The sequence below is a fragment of the Carex rostrata genome, chromosome 3, assembly GCF_964058835.1.
Source record: "Carex rostrata chromosome 3, lpCarRost1.2, whole genome shotgun sequence".
Classification (NCBI taxonomy): Eukaryota; Viridiplantae; Streptophyta; class Magnoliopsida; order Poales; family Cyperaceae; genus Carex; species Carex rostrata.
The window spans coordinates 4,709,963-4,729,654 of NC_135920.1; the positions used below are offsets into that span (position 1 = coordinate 4,709,963).

General features: G+C 34.3%; 3 protein-coding genes across 4 annotated transcripts; all 3 read left to right on the top strand.

Annotated features, from left to right (window-relative positions):
* Window positions 1-668: 668 nt before the first annotated feature.
* LOC144552022 (uncharacterized) lies at window positions 669-1,897 on the top strand. The gene is made up of 2 exons (XM_078300131.1): window positions 669-1,245; window positions 1,362-1,897. The coding sequence occupies exons 1-2, from the start codon at window positions 798-800 to the stop codon at window positions 1,463-1,465; spliced, it is 552 nt and encodes a 183-aa protein (XP_078156257.1). The 5' UTR covers window positions 669-797; the 3' UTR covers window positions 1,466-1,897.
* A 1,299-nt stretch (window positions 1,898-3,196) lies between these two features.
* On the top strand, window positions 3,197-8,241 carry LOC144551037 (RAF-like serine/threonine-protein kinase 20). Of its 2 annotated transcripts, XM_078298832.1 has the most exons (9): window positions 3,197-3,287; window positions 3,566-5,589; window positions 5,685-5,762; window positions 5,882-6,028; window positions 6,209-6,372; window positions 6,855-7,002; window positions 7,091-7,213; window positions 7,308-7,398; window positions 7,791-8,240. In XM_078298832.1, the coding sequence occupies exons 2-9, from the start codon at window positions 3,568-3,570 to the stop codon at window positions 7,964-7,966; spliced, it is 2,949 nt and encodes a 982-aa protein (XP_078154958.1). In that variant the 5' UTR covers window positions 3,197-3,287; window positions 3,566-3,567; the 3' UTR covers window positions 7,967-8,240. The 2 variants fall into 2 exon arrangements, with proteins under 2 accessions (XP_078154958.1, XP_078154957.1); XM_078298831.1 differs by lacking the exon at window positions 3,197-3,287 and having other exon boundaries at window positions 3,512-5,589; window positions 7,311-7,398; window positions 7,791-8,241.
* Window positions 8,242-13,104: 4,863 nt separating this feature from the next.
* LOC144552161 (protein LIFEGUARD 4-like) lies at window positions 13,105-14,492 on the top strand. The gene is made up of 4 exons (XM_078300279.1): window positions 13,105-13,372; window positions 13,656-13,769; window positions 13,931-14,127; window positions 14,319-14,492. Exons 1-4 carry the CDS (start codon window positions 13,129-13,131, stop codon window positions 14,424-14,426), a joined length of 663 nt encoding a protein of 220 aa, XP_078156405.1. The 5' UTR covers window positions 13,105-13,128; the 3' UTR covers window positions 14,427-14,492.
* Window positions 14,493-19,692: the final 5,200 nt, after the last annotated feature.

Consider the following 19,692-nt stretch of genomic DNA (forward strand, 5'->3'; position numbering starts at 1 on the left):
ATATAAAGAAACAACTTATGCTCCAGTTAAACAGGTTTCTGTCAACAAGAATTAAAGTAGTTATTAAAGAAGTTGAGACATTTGATTTTTAGTACTATACATGATATAATATTGCTTTTTAAATGAACAGATGTAATATGTAGATCAAAATCAATGCATGTTTACATTTTTTTGGAGTTTTATTTAAAGAATTGTTCACTATTAACTTAATCTAATTATCCATTTAATAAGACAGTAATATAAACATTTCTTTACATGAAATGGAAAAATGCACCAGCACCACTGATTTAATCTCGTTGAGCATATAATAAAGTACTAAATGTAGAATATCTGCAATTTTCAATGAATCAGATGATATATAAATATATTGTGTACTGCAATTAATAATAAACTCCAAACAGACAACATGTTTATATTTCAGGTAATCCAGATAATGCTTACATCTGCAACAGTTATATACACAGAGTCATCCTTTGAGAAACTTATTCATGTGAAAATTTGTTAATCAGTTATATGGTACTCAATTTTCTATTGTTAGGGGATCCCAAAGGGAGATTCAAATTAACACTTTAACAGTAATGAACGGTGCACAAGATACTACCTATATTTAGCAGTTCCTAAAGCTTTAAATTCCAGCATTTCAAATTGAATGATGAAAATCTCCGACTCCTAATTTCTCTTCGAACTATCTCTGCGGCATCCTCCTGGAGCCGCACCTATATCGTATAGGTAGATGGAGAAGTCGTTATAGTTTAAAATAAGTTAGTTATAATTAAAGGAGCACAAGAAGAGGAAGAATGGAGAAATCAATCCATACGGATGAAATAATTCCAACTATCTCTTCTATCTCTTCTGACTCGGACTGGGACATGGAGGAAGAGAAGCAGGTGTATGTGGTGAGTGAACGGCCGCCAGATTGGTGGTATTATCGGGAAGGCAAGAAAAATTCAATTGCACAACCTTTAACAAAAGAGCAGATGTTTGTGCAAGCATTGTGGGAAAGGCGCTGCAAGCAGATGAACGAGCGGATGGAGGCCGAGGATAGTGGCCGAGAGAGGAAAAAGAGCTTGACAGACGAGGATTTCCTCGAGCTCTCTGGTGCTCTCCGTATGGGGTTCACATTTGATGAGGATAATTCTACTGAGAGCATCCGCAATTCATTTCCAGCGCTAGATTTCTATTTTGCTGTCAAAGGACAGACCTCGCCGACTGCGCCACGGATTGATACATGGCTTTTTGATGCTGGTACGTGATTTTTACTTTTCCTAATTATATGCCATGTTCATACTTTTCATAGAAATCATCCAAATGATTAATTATATGAGATTATTTACTATACGCGTTAATTATTATTACTGAAGGAGACACCGAAGAACGGAAAAAGAAAAGGTTGAGGCTTTGGACAAAGGCAGTGGTTCTGTATGAATACGAGCTCAAGAAAAGGGGAATCAAACCTCGAAAATAATCATACCGTTGGGGAACAAAGACTCATCTTATATATCTTCCATGCAAGCAAATATCGTGCTCCCGTCAATTCTTTGGGAAAGTGATACATCTAATTGCTACTTTTTGAAGAAACTCATGGACGGTCATTGATTTGAAATGTACTTTCTTATTGGTTTTGTAAGCTTTTCTTCTTCATAATTTCAGAACTGACTACAAAATGTGTGGATTGTTGTATCTCTCTCGGTATGTGGTAACTAAAAGAAAAGAAAGAAGAGAAGTAATCCACAGTTTGACCCATCTAGGAGACTAGGACGAACAGGAAGTGCAGCGAAGACATGCTCCACACTGACATATTACAAATAACATGATCAATTAATGTATACATAATTTTGTAAGCAGGAAATTAATTTATAATATCTAATTCCAAAGCCGATGATTGTAACTCAATCATTGTGAATGTATGTATGTATGTATATATTTATATATATAGTATATAGAAAGAATCTGGTCATCGACTGAATTTTCTTTATTATTGGCCTTCAAGAAAATATTAAGGCACTTGATGTATATGAGTCCTGAAAGACAGAAAACATGCATGCCCCAACAATTTGGCGCTCTGGAAAGCCAAAATTTTGATTGCCAATTATAAAAAAAATGAAGGTCCATGGTGAAATAAACTTTATACGATAAGTGATGGCTTGATTGAACAAAAATCAGAAATATGATTCAATCAAGTGTAATAATTGAGAACCAAAATCAGATTTTATATTATCTTAATTGACCTAATTAATTCAACTATTTAGGTTTGCAATAGTTTTCTCGACAGGTCCTTTTAATAAAGATAATTTTTCTACCTCAATCTAGATAGAGCAACCTTAGTCAACTTGCATTTATATATAACTATGGTCTTGTCAACTTAAATCTCAGTAAAAGGGCAACAACAACCGCCCATGAATTAAAACATTTGAAAGGCACCACCCAAGGGCCCCAAAGTTGGTGTGGACAGAAGAGACAAGAAGCTATTGAAAGCTCCATGCTATTATATCAGGGACTTGCAAAATTATCCCCAAATTATGTACTATTAAGAGTTGAGCTCCAAAATTTTATTTTCCCCAAATTAGTCCTCTAGAAAAACATAACAATCCAAAATGTGAGCCCCCAAAACATGTTCTCTCCATTAAAAAGGAAGAATAGGTAACTTATATCCTGACTAAATAAACAAGGAATGCCCATTATATCCATCAAATTATGGAAAGTACCCCACAGAACTATTAACTGCTAAATTTTTTTAAAGTTGTTGAACAAACAACCTTTTATTTACCTGCCAAATAGGAATGAAGAAATAGAAATTTAGTTTATATTATAGTAAATTATATATCGTCTTCATGCATTTGGAGATCTTTCTCATATTTTAGAGGGGTGTTTCTAACTATGTATTGAATTTTCATATTTTAAAGGGGCATATCATAAACAAGAATTTTCTATAATGATGATAATTGATTAACATAAGCTTAAACACCCATGAAATACATATTCCACGTCAGAGCAATTGATCCATCATTATCTCATCTGATTAGGCTGCCTCTCTCCTCCAATAGATTCTTCACATCTCAGTCATTTCACACTCCATCTAATGTTTTTTTTTCCTTGAATCTTTTACCCTGAAACTTGACACTGTTACGGTCTTCTCTTCTATGCTTAAATAAACAAAAAGAAAGAAAAACAGTCAGCATCACTAGAAAGGTGCTTAAAACTGTTCTGTCATGTTAAGAGTTCCAGCCTAATGAAATCAGAGAGACAGAGAACTGAGTTCAACTAATAAATTTGGCTTACTTTTAGAGGTATGTTCACCTCCACTCTTTTTATTATTTTTCATCCAGTTCACTTTTATTGAGTTTTGAGATCTTTGGTTCTAAAGCAGCAGTCATTTCTTCTATTTTGTGTGATTCCATACATTTTCTATTAAAGAAATAAGTGCATACTTTTGGAGGAGATTTTTATCTTGATACCAAGCTATACAAACTAATATGTTCCAGAACTAACTGAGAATCTCTTGCTGGTATGAATTATATGCTTTTTTCTTTGCATTATTTTGCATTTAACCTAATTACTTTCTTAGTGATGAAGAGTGCCACTTCCCTCAATCCCAAAAAGTTCGACAAAGAAGAGAGAGTTATGTCAAATCGATTTGACTCACCTTCCAATCATAAAAAAAATTCAAACACAGACTTTGACCCAAAGATGCCTGATTTTCACATGCCAACTCAGAATCCTCAACAAAATCTTAACTACTCTTTTCAAACTGGTGAAGAATTTGCACTAGAGTTCATTCAAGAAAGGGCTTCAAGACCCCAATTTGTTGCAAAAAGTAAAAATACAAATCAAACTCAAACCCCAATTATGTCCCCAGCTGGGCAAAGAAGGCAACTATCTGACAGCATAATCGTTAAAATGGGCAATGAAGCTGAAATGGTTGGGCCAAAAATTATAGGGTTGGATGAACCACAAAATAATACGGCCAAAAGTGTAAAAGGCTCTAGTAGGCTGTTTCAACAGCCAGTCGATCACTACAATTTTTCCAAACAAAATGTCATAAAGTTCTTGTGTAGTTTTGGGGGTAAATTTTTACCCAGGCCTAATGATGGTGCAGTTCGATACGTGGGAGGTGAGACATACATACTACAACTGAGAAAGGACATTTCATGGAAAGAACTAGTCCAAAAGACCATGAGACGATTAAACATAACCCACACAATCAAGTACCATTTGCCAGGAGAAGAACTGAATGTCCTGATATTGGTATCATGTGACGAAGACGTGCATCATATGATGGAAGAGTGTGATGTATTACAATGCAGTGAAGAAAAACCTAGGTTGTTTTTGTTTTCTTCACTAGATGACGAAGAGTACAATGAAATTCACTCCAGCGACACAGATTCTGAGGCACGCTTCGTGGCTGCTGTAAATGCAGTTACCAGCAAAGGATATACTGATGTTGATTTGGGTTGGTCCCGTTTGAGTAATAATGAAATTGATTCAAAAGTTTCTGCTGGAGATTTGGATCAATTAATTTTTGACATGGACAGTGATTCCACAAATCACACTGATAGCTATCCTGGTGGTGGTTTAATTATTCCCACAAAAGATGCTAATTATATGAAAACCTATACCGGTGCGGTAGCAAGTCGGGTGAGAACGCCAATTTATAAACATTTGGTTACAAACCAAGGGTATAAGGGGAGGAATCATGGTTCTGGTAAAATCCAAATGCCATCATCAGTACCTTCTGAATTTCGGTTTAAGACCATGTCAAGGCCAATACACAGCCAAAAGGAGTTAAGGCCACTAGATGAGGGTATCATACAGATGAACTTCAAAATAAAAGAAAATTCAGGTAATAAAAATACATTACTGAAAAGTAGTGTTAAGGCAACTGGTAGCAATGAGAACTCTTTTGGGTCTACTGTTACATCACCTCTTGGTTATTCTAATAGCAAAGATGACCTTACTAGTTTGAGTTATTTAAACTCTTCAATGGATGATCTATTCAGTACCTTTTCAAGATCTGACAATCTCATTGAATATCCAAAATATGTACTTGATGATGCTAACTTAATTGAGGGGGGTCATGTTGAACCTAAACTTTTGGTACAAAAACCAGAGATAGGCTCCACTACATCATTTGATCGAAAACAAAGGAAACTTGGTTCGCATGAGGAGATAAAAGTTGATGAGATAATTGGAGAGAGGAATAATATTTTGAGGCAAAAGACAATTGAAAGATCTGACCCAAAAAACTCGATCAATTCTAAGGAATTAAATACCATTAAATGGCATGATGACATGGCCATCTCCAATAAAGAACTCTCCAAAGATGGCATTTCAATTGAAAGTTTTCTAATTAGACGACCTACAAAATTGGATTCCAAATTTTCAGAGAAGAAAAAGAAAAGCACATCAACAGTTAGTAGTTTAAGTGAGGAGAACAGGAATGAAATCATGGACTCTGTGCAACCAGAATATCATGAACCTGAGGTGGATTATTCTACTATTTCCTTGAGAAATGAAGGGAGTACCATCAAAATTAGTCATTTATCGGAAGAAGACACTGGTGGTGTCAAATCGCCTTTATCAGAGCATGAGGTACAATTGTGTGTGTGTGTGTGTTTTTTTTAAAAAAATCTAAGAAATTAAACATTTTTTAGATGTTAATTTAGAATATTTAAATGTTGATGCAGGAATTTGAGCTGGAACCTAAACCAAGTCTACAAAAAGTTGATTCCATAGGAAGTAACTTAGATCTAAGCAATTTCCAGGTATTACATTTAGTTTGTACATGATGCATGCTTTGATTGTTCCGAGCAATTGGTCATGATAGGTATCTGTCAGTGTTAGGTTCTGTTTGGAATCCAATTGGTGCTTATTTCCTGTACAGATAATAAGGAATGTAGATCTTGAAGACCTATGGGTGTTGGGATCAGGTGCATTTGGGACAGTTTACCATGGGAGATGGAGAGGCACAGATGTGGCCATTAAACGAATCAAGAATAGCTATTTCACATATCAATCGTCCGACAAGCTTGTAATACAAAAATAAACTTACTTTTCTTATTGTTTGAATTTTATGCTACAACAACTTATGCAAATTAAAGGACACTTTTATGGAGTGCGGTCCCAAATTTCAGTAATATGTTTTCACACTAGTTGTTCTTTTGATTCTTAATGGAAAAAATTACGTACGGCTTTATTTTGAAACTTTTAGCTAGAAGAATTTTGGAGAGAAGCGGCAATTCTTTCCAAGCTCCACCATCCTAATGTACTTGCATTTTATGGAGTTGTGAAAGATGGGCCTGGTGGGTCACTGGCTACCGTCACCGAGTTCATGGTCAGCGGGTCCCTAAAAGGGGTCCTCGTGCATCAGGACAGGTACTACTGTTTTTCTTATCTATTTATTTTCAAAAAAGTATTGCCTAGATAAACGATTCCACATTACGTTAGTTCTGGTATTTTGAAGATATAAATCCTACTTTTGGCCTAGTACAAACCTTGTTTCATCACATTATTTTGTGGAGTTGCTTGTAACCTTATTGTTTATGCTGTCACTATCAATATTTAAGAATCATGACATCCTTCACACACTGCATTGCTATTCTTGATTAGACTTGTGTGTTATCAAGTGGTACGATCCTGTGCCATTTTTAATTTTTTTTTTTTTGGCAACGCATATGTAATTTTTGTTTGTTTGAAGCAGCTAGTAAACATATACCTAATTTTGTACTACGTACAAAATGAAGGCACAAATTTAGGCAAGAAAAAAAGGGAAAAAAGAAAGTGCAGACAGACATAGATCGATTTTAACCCTTGGAAAGAAAAAAAAGAGGACAAATTACAAGAATTTCAAAATGCAGATATCTTGATCAGCGAAAAAGGTTAATGCTAGCAATGGATGCGGCAATTGGGATGGAGTACTTGCATGCAAAGGGCGTTATACATTTTGATCTCAAGTGCGATAACCTCTTGGTGAATCTAAAAGACCCTTCGCGCCCTATTTGCAAGGTACGTACTTTCTACCTGACCTAATTTGAATTAAGAACTTCATGTTAAATGGTTTAAATTGATCAATTTTGGAGAATTGTAATGCAAGGTCGCTGATTTTGGATTGTCAAAAATGAAAGAGACAACAGTGGTATCAGGTGGTATGAGGGGAACACTTCCATGGATAGCACCAGAACTTCTCAACATGAGCAGCAACAAAGTTTCTGCAAAGGTACTACAAATTCACTTCTCATCGCATAATTTGCTAACGTTTTTTTTTATTCTTTGAGGTTTTATGAAACTTTTTGGAACTTTTTATCATGCAGCAGATTGATGTGTATTCCTTTGGAATTGTGATGTGGGAAATTCTCACTGGCGACGAACCATATGCTAATATGCACTATGCACATGTTATAGGTATGCCTTATGCAAACAATGCACTTAAAAGTTTAACGATGCCAAAGATCAGATTGATAATCATTTGGGATTTGATTGGTGAAAAGAATACTAAAACATTATCAATCAATCCATATCCAAATTATTGCCACCCTTACACCAGGCCTTGTTCAAATCTGTTCAGATTTGCATTGACTAGAACTCGACGAGCTAACAGTTGCCCCTGTTCTGAGGGTATTGTTGGTGAGCTTGTTGCTCACTGACCTAAAAAAAACAATTAACCCTGATCCATGCTTGTTGTCTAGAAATATTTCATTTGCCAACTGTTGACATGTATGGAATATTTTGATTGTCAGATCTGAAGTGGCAGATTTTTCTTGTTCACTAAAAAATAACATCATTGTTATATGCAGTTGGGATTTTGAACAACACACTGAGGCCACCAGTACCAAGCTCGTGCGACCCAAATTGGAAGAGATTAATGGAGCAATGTTGGGCAGCCGATCCTGATCAACGGCCTTCCTTCACCGAGATAGCCAGCTGCTTACGATCCATGCTGGAAACTTGCCAGGCTCAACCGACAATTTGATGCATCGCATGTATAAATTAAGTTTGTGTTCTTAATTAGCCTAATGGCAAGTTTGATTTCCTTCCATTCCCGGAACTTCATTTGTGTTGGATCCTTGGTTGTTAATTTTCTTGTGCATGAAAATGTATGAATGTGTTGTTTGGAATACTTTTTTTATTTTTCGTTTTTTGTATTTGGAAGGTTTCACCTTTAATCAGCTGCTGCGAGGTGGATATTTGTAGATGATGTTTGAATAATTGTTTATGAAATTGTGAAGCATCAAAAGTTTGTCCCTGACACTTCAAAAGTTAGCGCAAAGATGTGCACAGATTAAAGCATGGTGATAAAAAAATAAAAATATGGAAATTTGCTTTTATTATCCTCGAACTTAATTTGGAATTGATTTAATTAAGTTTTATTAATAGAAATAAAACGAATTTTGTAAACAAGATACGAAATCGGTAAATCTCGTTTCATAAAGGAGGACGGTTTGGTTTACAATATCCGAGACCCAGAAAAAGAAAAAATAAAAAAAACCTAATCAACCCCGTCCCTTCCGAGTTCCGACCCTTTATTTCATCCCAATTTGTTTGCAATTTTTTTTAAAATTATTGTATAAAATTCGAATATGTATTTTTAATTTAATTAATTTTATTTAAAGGATTATTAAGTTAATTGAGGCTATGGTAGTCTGCATAGCGCATATTGATTCACACTATGGACTTAAATTTTCAATTTGAAAATCTTAACTGTCGATCCAAAATATTCAACATAGTTTTCATATAAATATGTACTTGTAAACTAAATTTTACATTTTATAAAATACTTTTATTATTTTTTTAGATAATAGAAAATCACTTAAACTGGAAATTTTGGACCATCCAAAAACAATAATCTTCTACCATCTAAAATAATATTAAAAATAATCTAAAAAATGTAAAAATCGATCATTAAAATTTTGAAAACAAAAATATTGATCCGTAATACAGATAATCCGCAATATAAATAGTACTATAGCCTCACTCTTTACGGATTAATTAAAAAATAGGAATAAACAAAAATATTCAAATGAAACAAAGAACAGGGGTTTTGAATTTTATTTACCGACACAAGGAGCATCCACAGATCCACTATGTCTAGAATCCATATCCTCTGCATTAACGCAACTTTTGAGTTAAATAGTTTTGACCGTCCGATTACATCTACGGTTCAGATTTAATTATCCTCCTGCCAGAAGACCTCGTCCAAATTTGACCCTTTCCCAATTGGCAGGGACAAGGGGCAAATTGAGTTTAATTCAATTGGACTGGGACTTCGCCAAATCAGTAGAAAGAGAAGGAAAGCAACAGTCAGAATGGGCAAAGGATCGGGCAACCAAATGATTGAACTCATATCACTGCAGTTGGGCTCCACAGATTCAAATGGGTAGCCGACCGTTAAGAATACACTACACTGTTAAATGAACATCACCCTTAGGCTATCTATTGTATCAAATCGGTATAAAATGAATAAGCAATTTGTTGGGTTTACCCATTCCATTTTCCCTTAGGCTATCCATTTTCCTGCAACTAACCCTACTTGCTACACTTTTGCATTTTAGGCCTTCCTTTCGTTTTTCTGCTCTTTTCTCTTTTGATAACTCTCTCCTACCACTGAAACACTCATATATATATATATATTTTTTTAAGGTTGGCCTAAGCCAACAATATATTGATAAAAAAAAAGTTTATGTACAATAAGTATTTACAAAATTATTTACACAAAGAAAGATAGAAAAAAGCTAAATGGAAAAAGAAGAGCTCGTTCTATTTTTCAAATCATAGATAAAATTGCCAGTTGTGTTACGTATGCACCCACCTGGCTTATACCCTTACTCCTTCGCCCTTCTTTAAATATTACACAACCACTGCATGATAATAATGGATGTTTCATTAATTAAAATATCCACTAGTTTACTCTTGTCCGAAAAGAGTCTTCTATTCCTTTCTTTCCAGATTGCCCATGCTCCTGCCGCCCAGACTACTCGTTGCTGTCTCCTCATTCGGCCAAAAAGATGCTGTAAGCCTAGCCATATGTTGCGAACCTCCCGGGCATCCCCCATCCTGATATTAAATTGTGCACACAGTCCTCTCCAGAACCTTAAAGCAAAGCTGCAGTCCCAGAGAAGATGGTATCTTGTTTCCATTTCTTCACTATGACATTGTTTGCATTCGAACGGCACCGTGCATCCTCTTACCATCGGGATTTCTTGCGTTAGGATTTTATTTTCAAGCATCAACCAGATGAAAACCTGAACCTTTTTCGGGATTTTCATTTTCCACAGTATTTTATGGTATGCCGATACCACCCCTGGGTTGCACATCATATTATATGTTGATTTACATGTAAAATTCTCCGTCGGTGACCATTGCTAGACCCATTTCTGGTTTATTGCATCGTGATTCACTAAGACGCAAAAAAACGGGAGTAGGCTAGCTAAATCCTTGAGGAAGTACGAGGATGTTGCAGTTGTACCCAATTGTGAAGTTTCGATAATGCCATATAATCTCTGTAAGGTGGAGCCCCATAACCCATTTGGACTATGGTGAATAAGCCACAACTACTTGGTTAGTAGTGCATTATTCTGAATTTCTAGATCAATGATATCCATACCCCTATTTTTCTTGCGTGTGCACACTAATTCCCAATTTGCAAAGCAGTTTATACCTCAACATGTGTCTTTGCCCTTCCATAAAAAGGACCTCTTTAGGTTGTCCTGTTTTATTTCCTCTTTCGTATACATCACATGGAGTAATCCTGAACCAAGTTCAGCTTTCAATATTTGTTATTGGTACTTAATGATTAAAAATATAGTTCTATTGGTGATTGATTTTTAATATATATTTTATAATGATATAACAATTTTTATATGAGAAAAATATTATTTTGTCCACCGTAATAATTGACTATTCTCTATATATATGTATTTAAATATTATAACAATATTTAAATTAGATGTCTGGATTATATCCGAATTCGTATTTGTATATATTTAGTATCCGATTTGTATTTGTATATGTTTAATATCCGATCTGTATCAGTATTCGTTTAATATCTGCAAAAAAAAAAAAAGCAAATAGGAATAATCGAGAATAATCAGCTATAATCGGATATAATCGATCAATTAGTCGGAAGAATCTTTGACAGTTTGATCATCGTCACTGACTCGACCGATTAATCGACCTAAATAGTTTTTTTTACAACGCTGAATTTTACCACTATCTGATTTGTTTGCACCCCTGTATATATCACTCTAAGCAATTAATATAGGACTTGATCATTTCTAATAATTGACTATTTTCCTTTAATGTGCGGATTACATCTTTGTTAAAAGATTCGTCTTTTATTCTCTTTGATGAATCTCAAACAACAGATCCAATATTTTCCACTTCTTCGATATATAATTATTATTGGATATTATTGTCGGTCGTTTCTATAGTCGTGCTTAAGAAACGACAATTCTGTATTATCTTGATTGTGGTTTTATATCTTAGACGATAAAAATGGAACATGTGTAAAATGGAACATGTGTAAGGACAATATTTCTTTGATCCATATAACTCTATGTCAATTTTATTTATTTTAATTAATTACTTCTAACTATACGAATTAATTTTTTAATTTTTACCCCAACTATATAAAATTACATATTTATGAAAGTTTTCTAACAAACTAAATTGGTACAAGGTTCACGCTTAACAAATTTGAATATGTTTCACGCTTAACAAACTAAATTGGTAATTTGGTACAAGGTTCTTGCTTCATATATATAGAGTTCATGGTTGACAGAACAATCATGAATTGGAAACTTCTTCTTTCAAATGTGAACCGTATGCAGGTATGTTTTGTCAAATGTAAACTCCTCATAAATTTATTCTAACCGTATCATCAATTTATTCTTATCTCTTGTCCAACTGTTCCAGGCATACAGGCATATCAGACTCATAGGTGTTGTAGATACAAATTAAAGCAATATTGTTTAAACTATCAAAGGGTTAGTTAAAGTATTGAATTTATGAGCTTGTGTTGAGATTGTTATCTAAAGCACGGTTTGATTGAACTAATTATTAACAGCAACTACAAGAAGACCCTTAAGAAGGGTCATTTGCAAGGACCTAAATTGTGATTATCTTGTCATCGCTTTTAAGATCTGAAGAAATTACAGTGAAGCTATTTTACAACTATAGCTAATTATTTAGAATTCTAATTAGTGACGGATGTGGAGTATATGATTGGAGGTCAATTGACTCCTTTTTTTTTTGAATTTTTTTGTATTATGTATAATTTTCTATATATTTTATAGTAAAATATCATGAATATTATTGTAAATTAATTTTTATTCTTAATATGAAAATTTTATATAATTGACCTCCATTATATATCTGATCCCATAATTCGAAAATCTAACTCTGTCCTTAACTCTAATCATTTACAAAGTATCAGACTGGCTTCACAATCACAGCTACTGCTATCCACATTTAGGATAACTTGAAGTGGAAAAAATTGCTTAATTTTTTACACAATTGTCGAGGCTTAGTTACTGGTCTGAGTGACAGTGGAAATCAAATAGTTCAATCAGGTTTCATGACTTCGCTCCAAGTCTCCAACATTACTCTTCTAGTATATTCCAAGATAAAAGATTCATCTCCAGTATATTGACGATATTACAAGGGAACATTTCCATTCCCAGAACTTCAATTCAGTTGTGATTCTTTAAAATGGATGTCTGCGTTCCGGAAATAAATGGAGGCCATCGCACAACTTGTAAATACTAAACATGTTCAAGGAACAAACTGAAAATTAGCCAATGCGGAGCCCAGAAACCACTTCACAAAATTCTCCCATTTTGCATATGCACGCAATGGAGCATCCGCGACAGCTGTATACTCCAGAGTCTAACTAACTGAGACTGAAGCCACGTGTCGCAATAGGTTGTACAACATGTGTTAAGTTCATTCCCCTTCTCTCTCTATAGATATATTCATATACACCCGGTCTATCTGAAAATTAAATCTCTCTGTTTTCCCTCGTCTCATTTTTAAGGCCCTTCCTCTGCACTGCTCACTTGGCAGAAAAACTAAAAGAACTCCAAAACCAACAAAGAAGCGAAACAAGAAAAACAAGAAATCTTAAAAAGAAGCAAGATGTACTTCAGACCACCGTATGGTAATGGCAGGGATGTTGGCTTGGAGACACAGAAAGGGAGGTGGGTATTCCTCCGAAAACTATTCTCCAGCCTGGCCATCCAAGTGCTGCTCACAGTTGTGATGGCGTCGTTTGTCGTGTTTCTTCGGTCGGTTGCTAATTTTGCTAATTTAGCTCATTTTTCCGTTTCAACTCCGGATTATCTGGTCTTGTTCATTTGCTCGGTCATTCTTCCCATCACTGGTATTAAACTTTTAATTTTGCTCTGTTTTTATTTTGAAAATTTGTAAGGTCTATGTATAATATTCGAGTTAATGGTACTAAAAATGGCATTGTGTTCAGTTCTGGTGTTAAGAAAAGCACATTTTATTGTTCTTTCAATCTTCCCAGATAAGTCACATCACATAGAAAGAACAAATCTTTGTGATCTTTTTAAGTACTCCAATTAGTTACATTTAATCTGTTCATATTTTATATCCCTCTGGTTTTTAATATGTTCAATTTTTGTCTGAAAATCTTTGTACAGTGTTCTATCATCTATACATCTTTTACCAGTCCCACACAATCAACCTGCCCTATCTAGGTGTGTTGGCAATGGCTAAGAGCTTTCTGGTTGTCACAACATCTCCTTACACCCAGAGTAAGTAATTTGTCACATCTTATTATTAATTACATTGCTAAATATTGTTTGTAATTTCACAATACCTTAAAAGTTGTATTGATGTAGCTGATTAGTGATTACATTGTAGAGATAGAGATGTGGTTCAAAGTTCTCGGCTATTAATATGTTGGTTTTGACAGGAATTAAGTTTCTCAGTGTGAATTGTGATTCTGCATGGGAGATAATATTTGAATCCGTGATTCTAACATCGGCCGTGGTCGTAAGCCTCACTGTGTACACATTTTGGGCCAAAAAGCATGCACGCAATTTCTGGTGTATGGAAGCACAATTTTTTTTGGCTGGTGTTATTACCCTTGTGGTTATTCTTCTTATTCAGGTTAGTACCATATACATTCACCATAATATAGTTTACTTTTTCGATTAAGGATTCGTAACACCAAAGGTACCAGTACTAGTGTCGATACATCACTATGTAATACCAATCACATATCACGCTAATGTTTACCAGTACTAACGGTACCAGTACTATGGAGCTTTTCACTTCAATGGTTTCCTTTTTATATGTAGACTATCTTCCCGGTTGGAACGGTATTGATCACTGTATGTGGTGGTCTGGCATTTCTGATCTTCTGTGGCTACATAATATACGGCACCGATAATTTGATCTGGAGGTAATCCAAAGAGGCATCACTGCTCAGAGGTGTCGTAGATACAAATTAAAGCATTGTTGTTAAAACTATGGAGGAGTTGGTTGATGTATTGAATTCTTGACCTTGTATTGATATTGTATTCTAAAGCATGGTTTGATTGAATTTATAATTGACAGCAAGTTCGAAGAAAGCGATTTCTTCAATGTGCATTTCTTAAGGAAGCCATGGAAAACCTGCATCTAAACCAAATTAGTTTTGACCAATATATATAGAAGTATAATTTTGTATGCTTTAATTTTTTGGTTTTGTTAAGATATATAGTATGCTTTAATTGACTTAAAATATTGGAATATACATATATTTATGACACATATTTATAAGATAGGAGGTAGAGTGGAAAAAACGTGCCATGTCGTGCCGTGTCGTTACTAACACGCCATGACTTTGATCTCGTGCCATGTTGTGCCGTGTCGTGCCGTGCCGTGACTAAAATATCACGGGGTGGTCACGGCACGCGAATGATCATGCCATGTGAGTCATGCCGTACTCAAACGTGCTTCGCGTGACAATTTAATTATAATTTAAGTTAGTTTATTCAAGATTCACCATTTAATCAATATCTAATGGTCATAATTACACGTGTCTCGCATGATTACGTGGCTAGATTTTTCACGTGACGTGATGTGCTATGCGAAAGTTTCAGAAGATGGTCACGGCACGCGAATGATCACGGCACGGAACACGCGAGTCACGACACGTAACTGACATATGTGCTGTGCCGTTCCATGACGGAGCCATTTTTCCCACCGTGTGTCAGTTACGTGCCATTTTTCTCACTCTAATAGGAGGTCCATGACAATCACACTTTGCTTCTCTGTGAATTGATCTTCCATTCTTCATTAATATGTGTACATAGTAGTAACTACTAATACTACTTAACACTTTTATACTCCTTAATCCTTAAGGTGTGGTAAATGTACTAAATGGTGAGGCGTTACCGAGAGATCTCTGTCTTGTATTTCTTTTGCACTTCATGCTGAATCGCAGCTAGTTAGTACGTAGGAGATGACTTTCTGTCTTTACTAAATTAAGTTAATTTAAGTAAGAGTAGTCTATTTACAAAATCATAATTATCAAGTAATTCCAGAAGAAAAAAGAAAATTTAAGTGATAAATTGAAACTAAAGATTAGGAATTAACACGGGAATTAGCTGGATTTCAGAACTAACAGAAACTATTTCAATTGAGAGTATTAAAACATATACATATACAGTTGTACTCTTCTATTTTCAAATATGTTATAAAAAATATTCACAAAATTAGCTTAATTTCAGCACAGTGGAACGCTTAAAAATTAAGTGTTGTCACTTAAGAAAAATAGAGATAGAGACAGGGAGAGGATTTCAGCCGATCGAATTGGACTCCAGTTTATATTCTCGATCGGGTTGACCCGTAAAAACAAGGAAATGAAGACCGCTATGTTTTATGCTTATCTGTTGCGCTTTACTGCACGTATTTTTAACAGGGATTACAAGGTTCAGCACATGGTAATGGATAATGACGTCGAGTACTCTGATGTGCAATCAGAGAGTAGACCAATGAACTACAATAATATATAAGTGTATGTGAGGATAGAAGTATACTTAATTATGTTGGTTTTTTTATCGTTGCAGATATTTTTGTTGATAATGATGATATTTTAAAAAATAATAATTTTTGTCGGTTTTTTTTTCAACAATAAATTATTTTTTTACCATCACAAGTACCTCCAAATTCTTGTAGAAGTATGTCTCCGGAATCCATCAACAGCATGACACATTTGTCCAACTAATATACTCCTGGCTAGCCTGGCTAGGGTGTTCATTAGGTCCAGTTTAACTGAATTTAAACTGAACTGAATTAGATTGGACTAAATTAATGGTTTGATCTTTTTGGTTTAATTTCTAGAATTGATTTAAAATATTGATTTGGTTCTATTTGAAAAGTTTCAAAATCGTTTATACTTAACTGATCGTACTTGGTTCAATTTATTTCTTAATACCCAGACCGACCCCCAGCCTCCAGACCCAATGCGAAGAAAACAATTGACCCCGGCACGCCTCCATCCATCCCTCCTGTCCTGTCAGACCTCGCACGGTCGCACAGCTTCACGTCTTCACTAACCCCTGTCAAATTGTCAAACGTCTCGTACGCATCATGTCCGTTTCTATCACCCCTAGCGCTAGGTGTTGTTTTCTCCTCTCTGATCTCTCTAAATTTCTTGCACAACAAGCTATTTGAAAGTTGAATTTAATATTAATTACATTATATACTTCTCATGTGAAAAAATAAATACATCTCATATCTAAAAATTCTGAGATACAATAAAAATATTAATGACACTAACATAATTCATATAATATTTTCATTTGTTATGACTGTTCAATATATGAAACATTTAATATACTCATATTATTAACTGATAAACATTTATCAACATTTATATAACTACAATGTACTTTAATCAAGATGACAAGTTTATCATGGTAGATTAGTATTTCATGCTAATAACTAAGTTTATGAATATTTTAGAGATTCATGATTGTCATCATATAGAGTTATATAGTTCAAGATCAATAGCATCTTCTTGAACACTTTTAAAGATAAATATATAACTCATAGAACAAAATGCATATAACATCCAATTTATAAATTTAATATGTAAAAGTAATCAACATAAAATAACTTTTAGAATACAAAACTAACAATGTTGAGCTTTCGAAGTATAGTAAAAACACTTAGTTATTGGAATTATGCATAATGAGATGAATTATGTGTTTCGGTTTGGTCTTTAAATATGTATGATGTATAAATACATTATTTTTGAAGTGTTTGTATGCTTTGCTGTAATGACAAAAAGAAGATAGCTTTTGGTATTGTAAGCTATTAGTTGATGCCTGTTTTTTAAGTAATATTTATAATTCCTTAATCTTGCAATTCCCTTTTATTTATATGAAATGAGACTGGATTTAGTAGTTGATATTCCAGTTTGTTATTTAATTGGCTTGGTTCAGGTAAAATGTTTATAGAATTATAGTCATGGACTGAATTGCTTCACATTTGTTTTAAATAAAAAAATATATATATATTTCAGTTGAACCAAACAAATTGAATAAACCGAAATAAAACTTTGATTCGGTTCGGTTCGGTTTTATTTTTGAAATTGAAATAAAATTTTGATTTGTTTATTTTATTTTGGTTTTAACTGAACTGAACCGATAAACACCCCTAAGTCTGGTTTCTTATCAAATGAACCAGCTTTATTCTTTAATTTGTATTTAAATATTTTGTTATGAACGACTGCTTTTTTTTTGGCATGTATTGTGTACAATTTTATCTTTTTTATGCATGTTTGAGGATCCACAAAAAAATAGGTTAGGACTCAGGTGGACCATAATGTTCTACGGAATTTTTTATTTATAGAAATTATTATTAAATAATAAAGTAAAACCAAAAGCGTACCAGAGCTTTTTTTTTATGTGGATCTGAAAAAAAATTCAGATTCAAATATTGGATTTGAAAAACATAATTGTATTCAGAGTTTTTTTTAGGGATCGACTAACAGTCCCCCTACTTCAGTCCCCTATATGTCCCCGCACTAAAAGACAAAAAAAATAGTTAAAACGTGCTAACTACCACCAAAGAGCAAGATTAATGTTATTTTATTAATAGTCAAAACGTATAGTATTCATACCTGCGAATTTATAGTATTCATACTTATTATCAGAACCATTCATCATATGTAAACACAAGCTGGAGGGGACCACTAATGACCAGGGGGACCGCTGACGTCTTGTGACAGCCTGGATTGGGGACCGCAATCGTCTGAAAACGACATTTGCCAAGATTGGGGACCACTACAGCGAATCTATATATTATTCATATATAAATAAAGAAGTATTCATATCTAAACAAATGAAGTATTCATACTGACGATTACGAAGTATTCATACATGTTTGAAATAATTTATACAATTCAAAATTCATTGTCAAATTCATCCCTCTCACCCCACCTCTTCCAAGAAGTATTCATACTGACGATTACGAAGTATTCATATATGTTCGAAATAATTTATACAATTCAAAATTCATTGTCAAATTCATCTCTTTCACCCACCTCTTTCAAGAAGTATTCATATCTAACATGAAGTATGCATATCTAACAAATGAAGTATTCATATCTAACTAATGAAGTACTCAATATCTAACAAATGAAATATTCATATATATAACTATTCATATCTAACTAATGAAGTATTCACACATGACACTAACAATATTCACACCTGACACTAATAATATTCACGCCTGTCCAGATTGGGACCAAGAAATATTTTCAACAGACTAGTATGCATATCTAAAACAATGAAGTATTCATATCTAAGTAAATAATTATTCATACTGACAATTACGGAGTATTCATACATGTTCGAAATAATTTATACAATTCAAAATTCAAAGTCAGATTCATCTCTCTCATCCCACATCTTCCAAGAAGTATTCATATGTAACATGAAGTATGCATATCTAACAACTGAAGTATTCATATCTAACTAATAAAGTATTCATATGTTGCACTGTGACAACCTTCGCTGAGCTAGCATGGACCCCCTCCAATGGTGCACCACACTCTCCCCGCCAAATCTCGACGGTGCACCACTCTCTCCTCGCCAGATCTTGACCGTGCACCACTCTCTCCTCGCCGGATCTTGACCGTGCACCACGCTCTCCTCGCCGAATCTCGACGGTGCACCACGCTTTACTCGCCGGATCTCGACGGTGCACCACGCTCCCCTCGTCGAATCTCGACCGCCATCACAACCATTGGCGTGGGTAGCTAGTGGCGAGCAGTAGAGGAGAAGAACATAGTGGATTTTGAGTTGTGTTGAATTTTTTTTTTTTTTTTTAAGAGAAGATTGAAGAGGGTGGATTTTGACCACGTGGGGGAACAAAAAAAGAAAGGTTGTTAGGGGGACAGATAGGAGACAGATTCAAGGGGGACAACATCTTTACTCTTTTTTTTATAGTACATATGAAATCATCAGGCCTAGTATCAACATGAAAATTCAAAATGGATAAATTTGCACATACAGTGAAGGCTGTTGTAATTAGAAGTATTTCAGTCGAAACCTTCGACTTTCTCCAAATATAATGCTCCAAATATCTAAAAAATAAATTACTAGTATTGTGTTTGTGTATTACAATCAAAACATATTATAAGAAAACAAAATAAAAGATTTATATAAAACAACA

Excerpts from the sequence above, each read along its gene's own strand:
- LOC144552022 (XM_078300131.1), top strand. The coding sequence starts at position 798 with ATGGAGAAATCAATCCATACGGATGAAATAATTCCAACTATCTCTTCT. Across the intron at positions 1,246-1,361 it reads TACATGGCTTTTTGATGCTG|GAGACACCGAAGAACGGAAA; the intron begins GTACGTGATTTT and ends TTATTACTGAAG.
- LOC144551037 (XM_078298831.1), top strand. The coding sequence starts at position 3,517 with ATGCTTTTTTCTTTGCATTATTTTGCATTTAACCTAATTACTTTCTTA. Across the intron at positions 6,029-6,208 it reads ATCAATCGTCCGACAAGCTT|CTAGAAGAATTTTGGAGAGA; the intron begins GTAATACAAAAA and ends TGAAACTTTTAG. Across the intron at positions 7,003-7,090 it reads CTTCGCGCCCTATTTGCAAG|GTCGCTGATTTTGGATTGTC; the intron begins GTACGTACTTTC and ends TTGTAATGCAAG.
- LOC144552161 (XM_078300279.1), top strand. The coding sequence starts at position 13,129 with ATGTACTTCAGACCACCGTATGGTAATGGCAGGGATGTTGGCTTGGAG. Across the intron at positions 13,770-13,930 it reads AACATCTCCTTACACCCAGA|GAATTAAGTTTCTCAGTGTG; the intron begins GTAAGTAATTTG and ends TGGTTTTGACAG. Across the intron at positions 14,128-14,318 it reads TGGTTATTCTTCTTATTCAG|ACTATCTTCCCGGTTGGAAC; the intron begins GTTAGTACCATA and ends TTTTATATGTAG.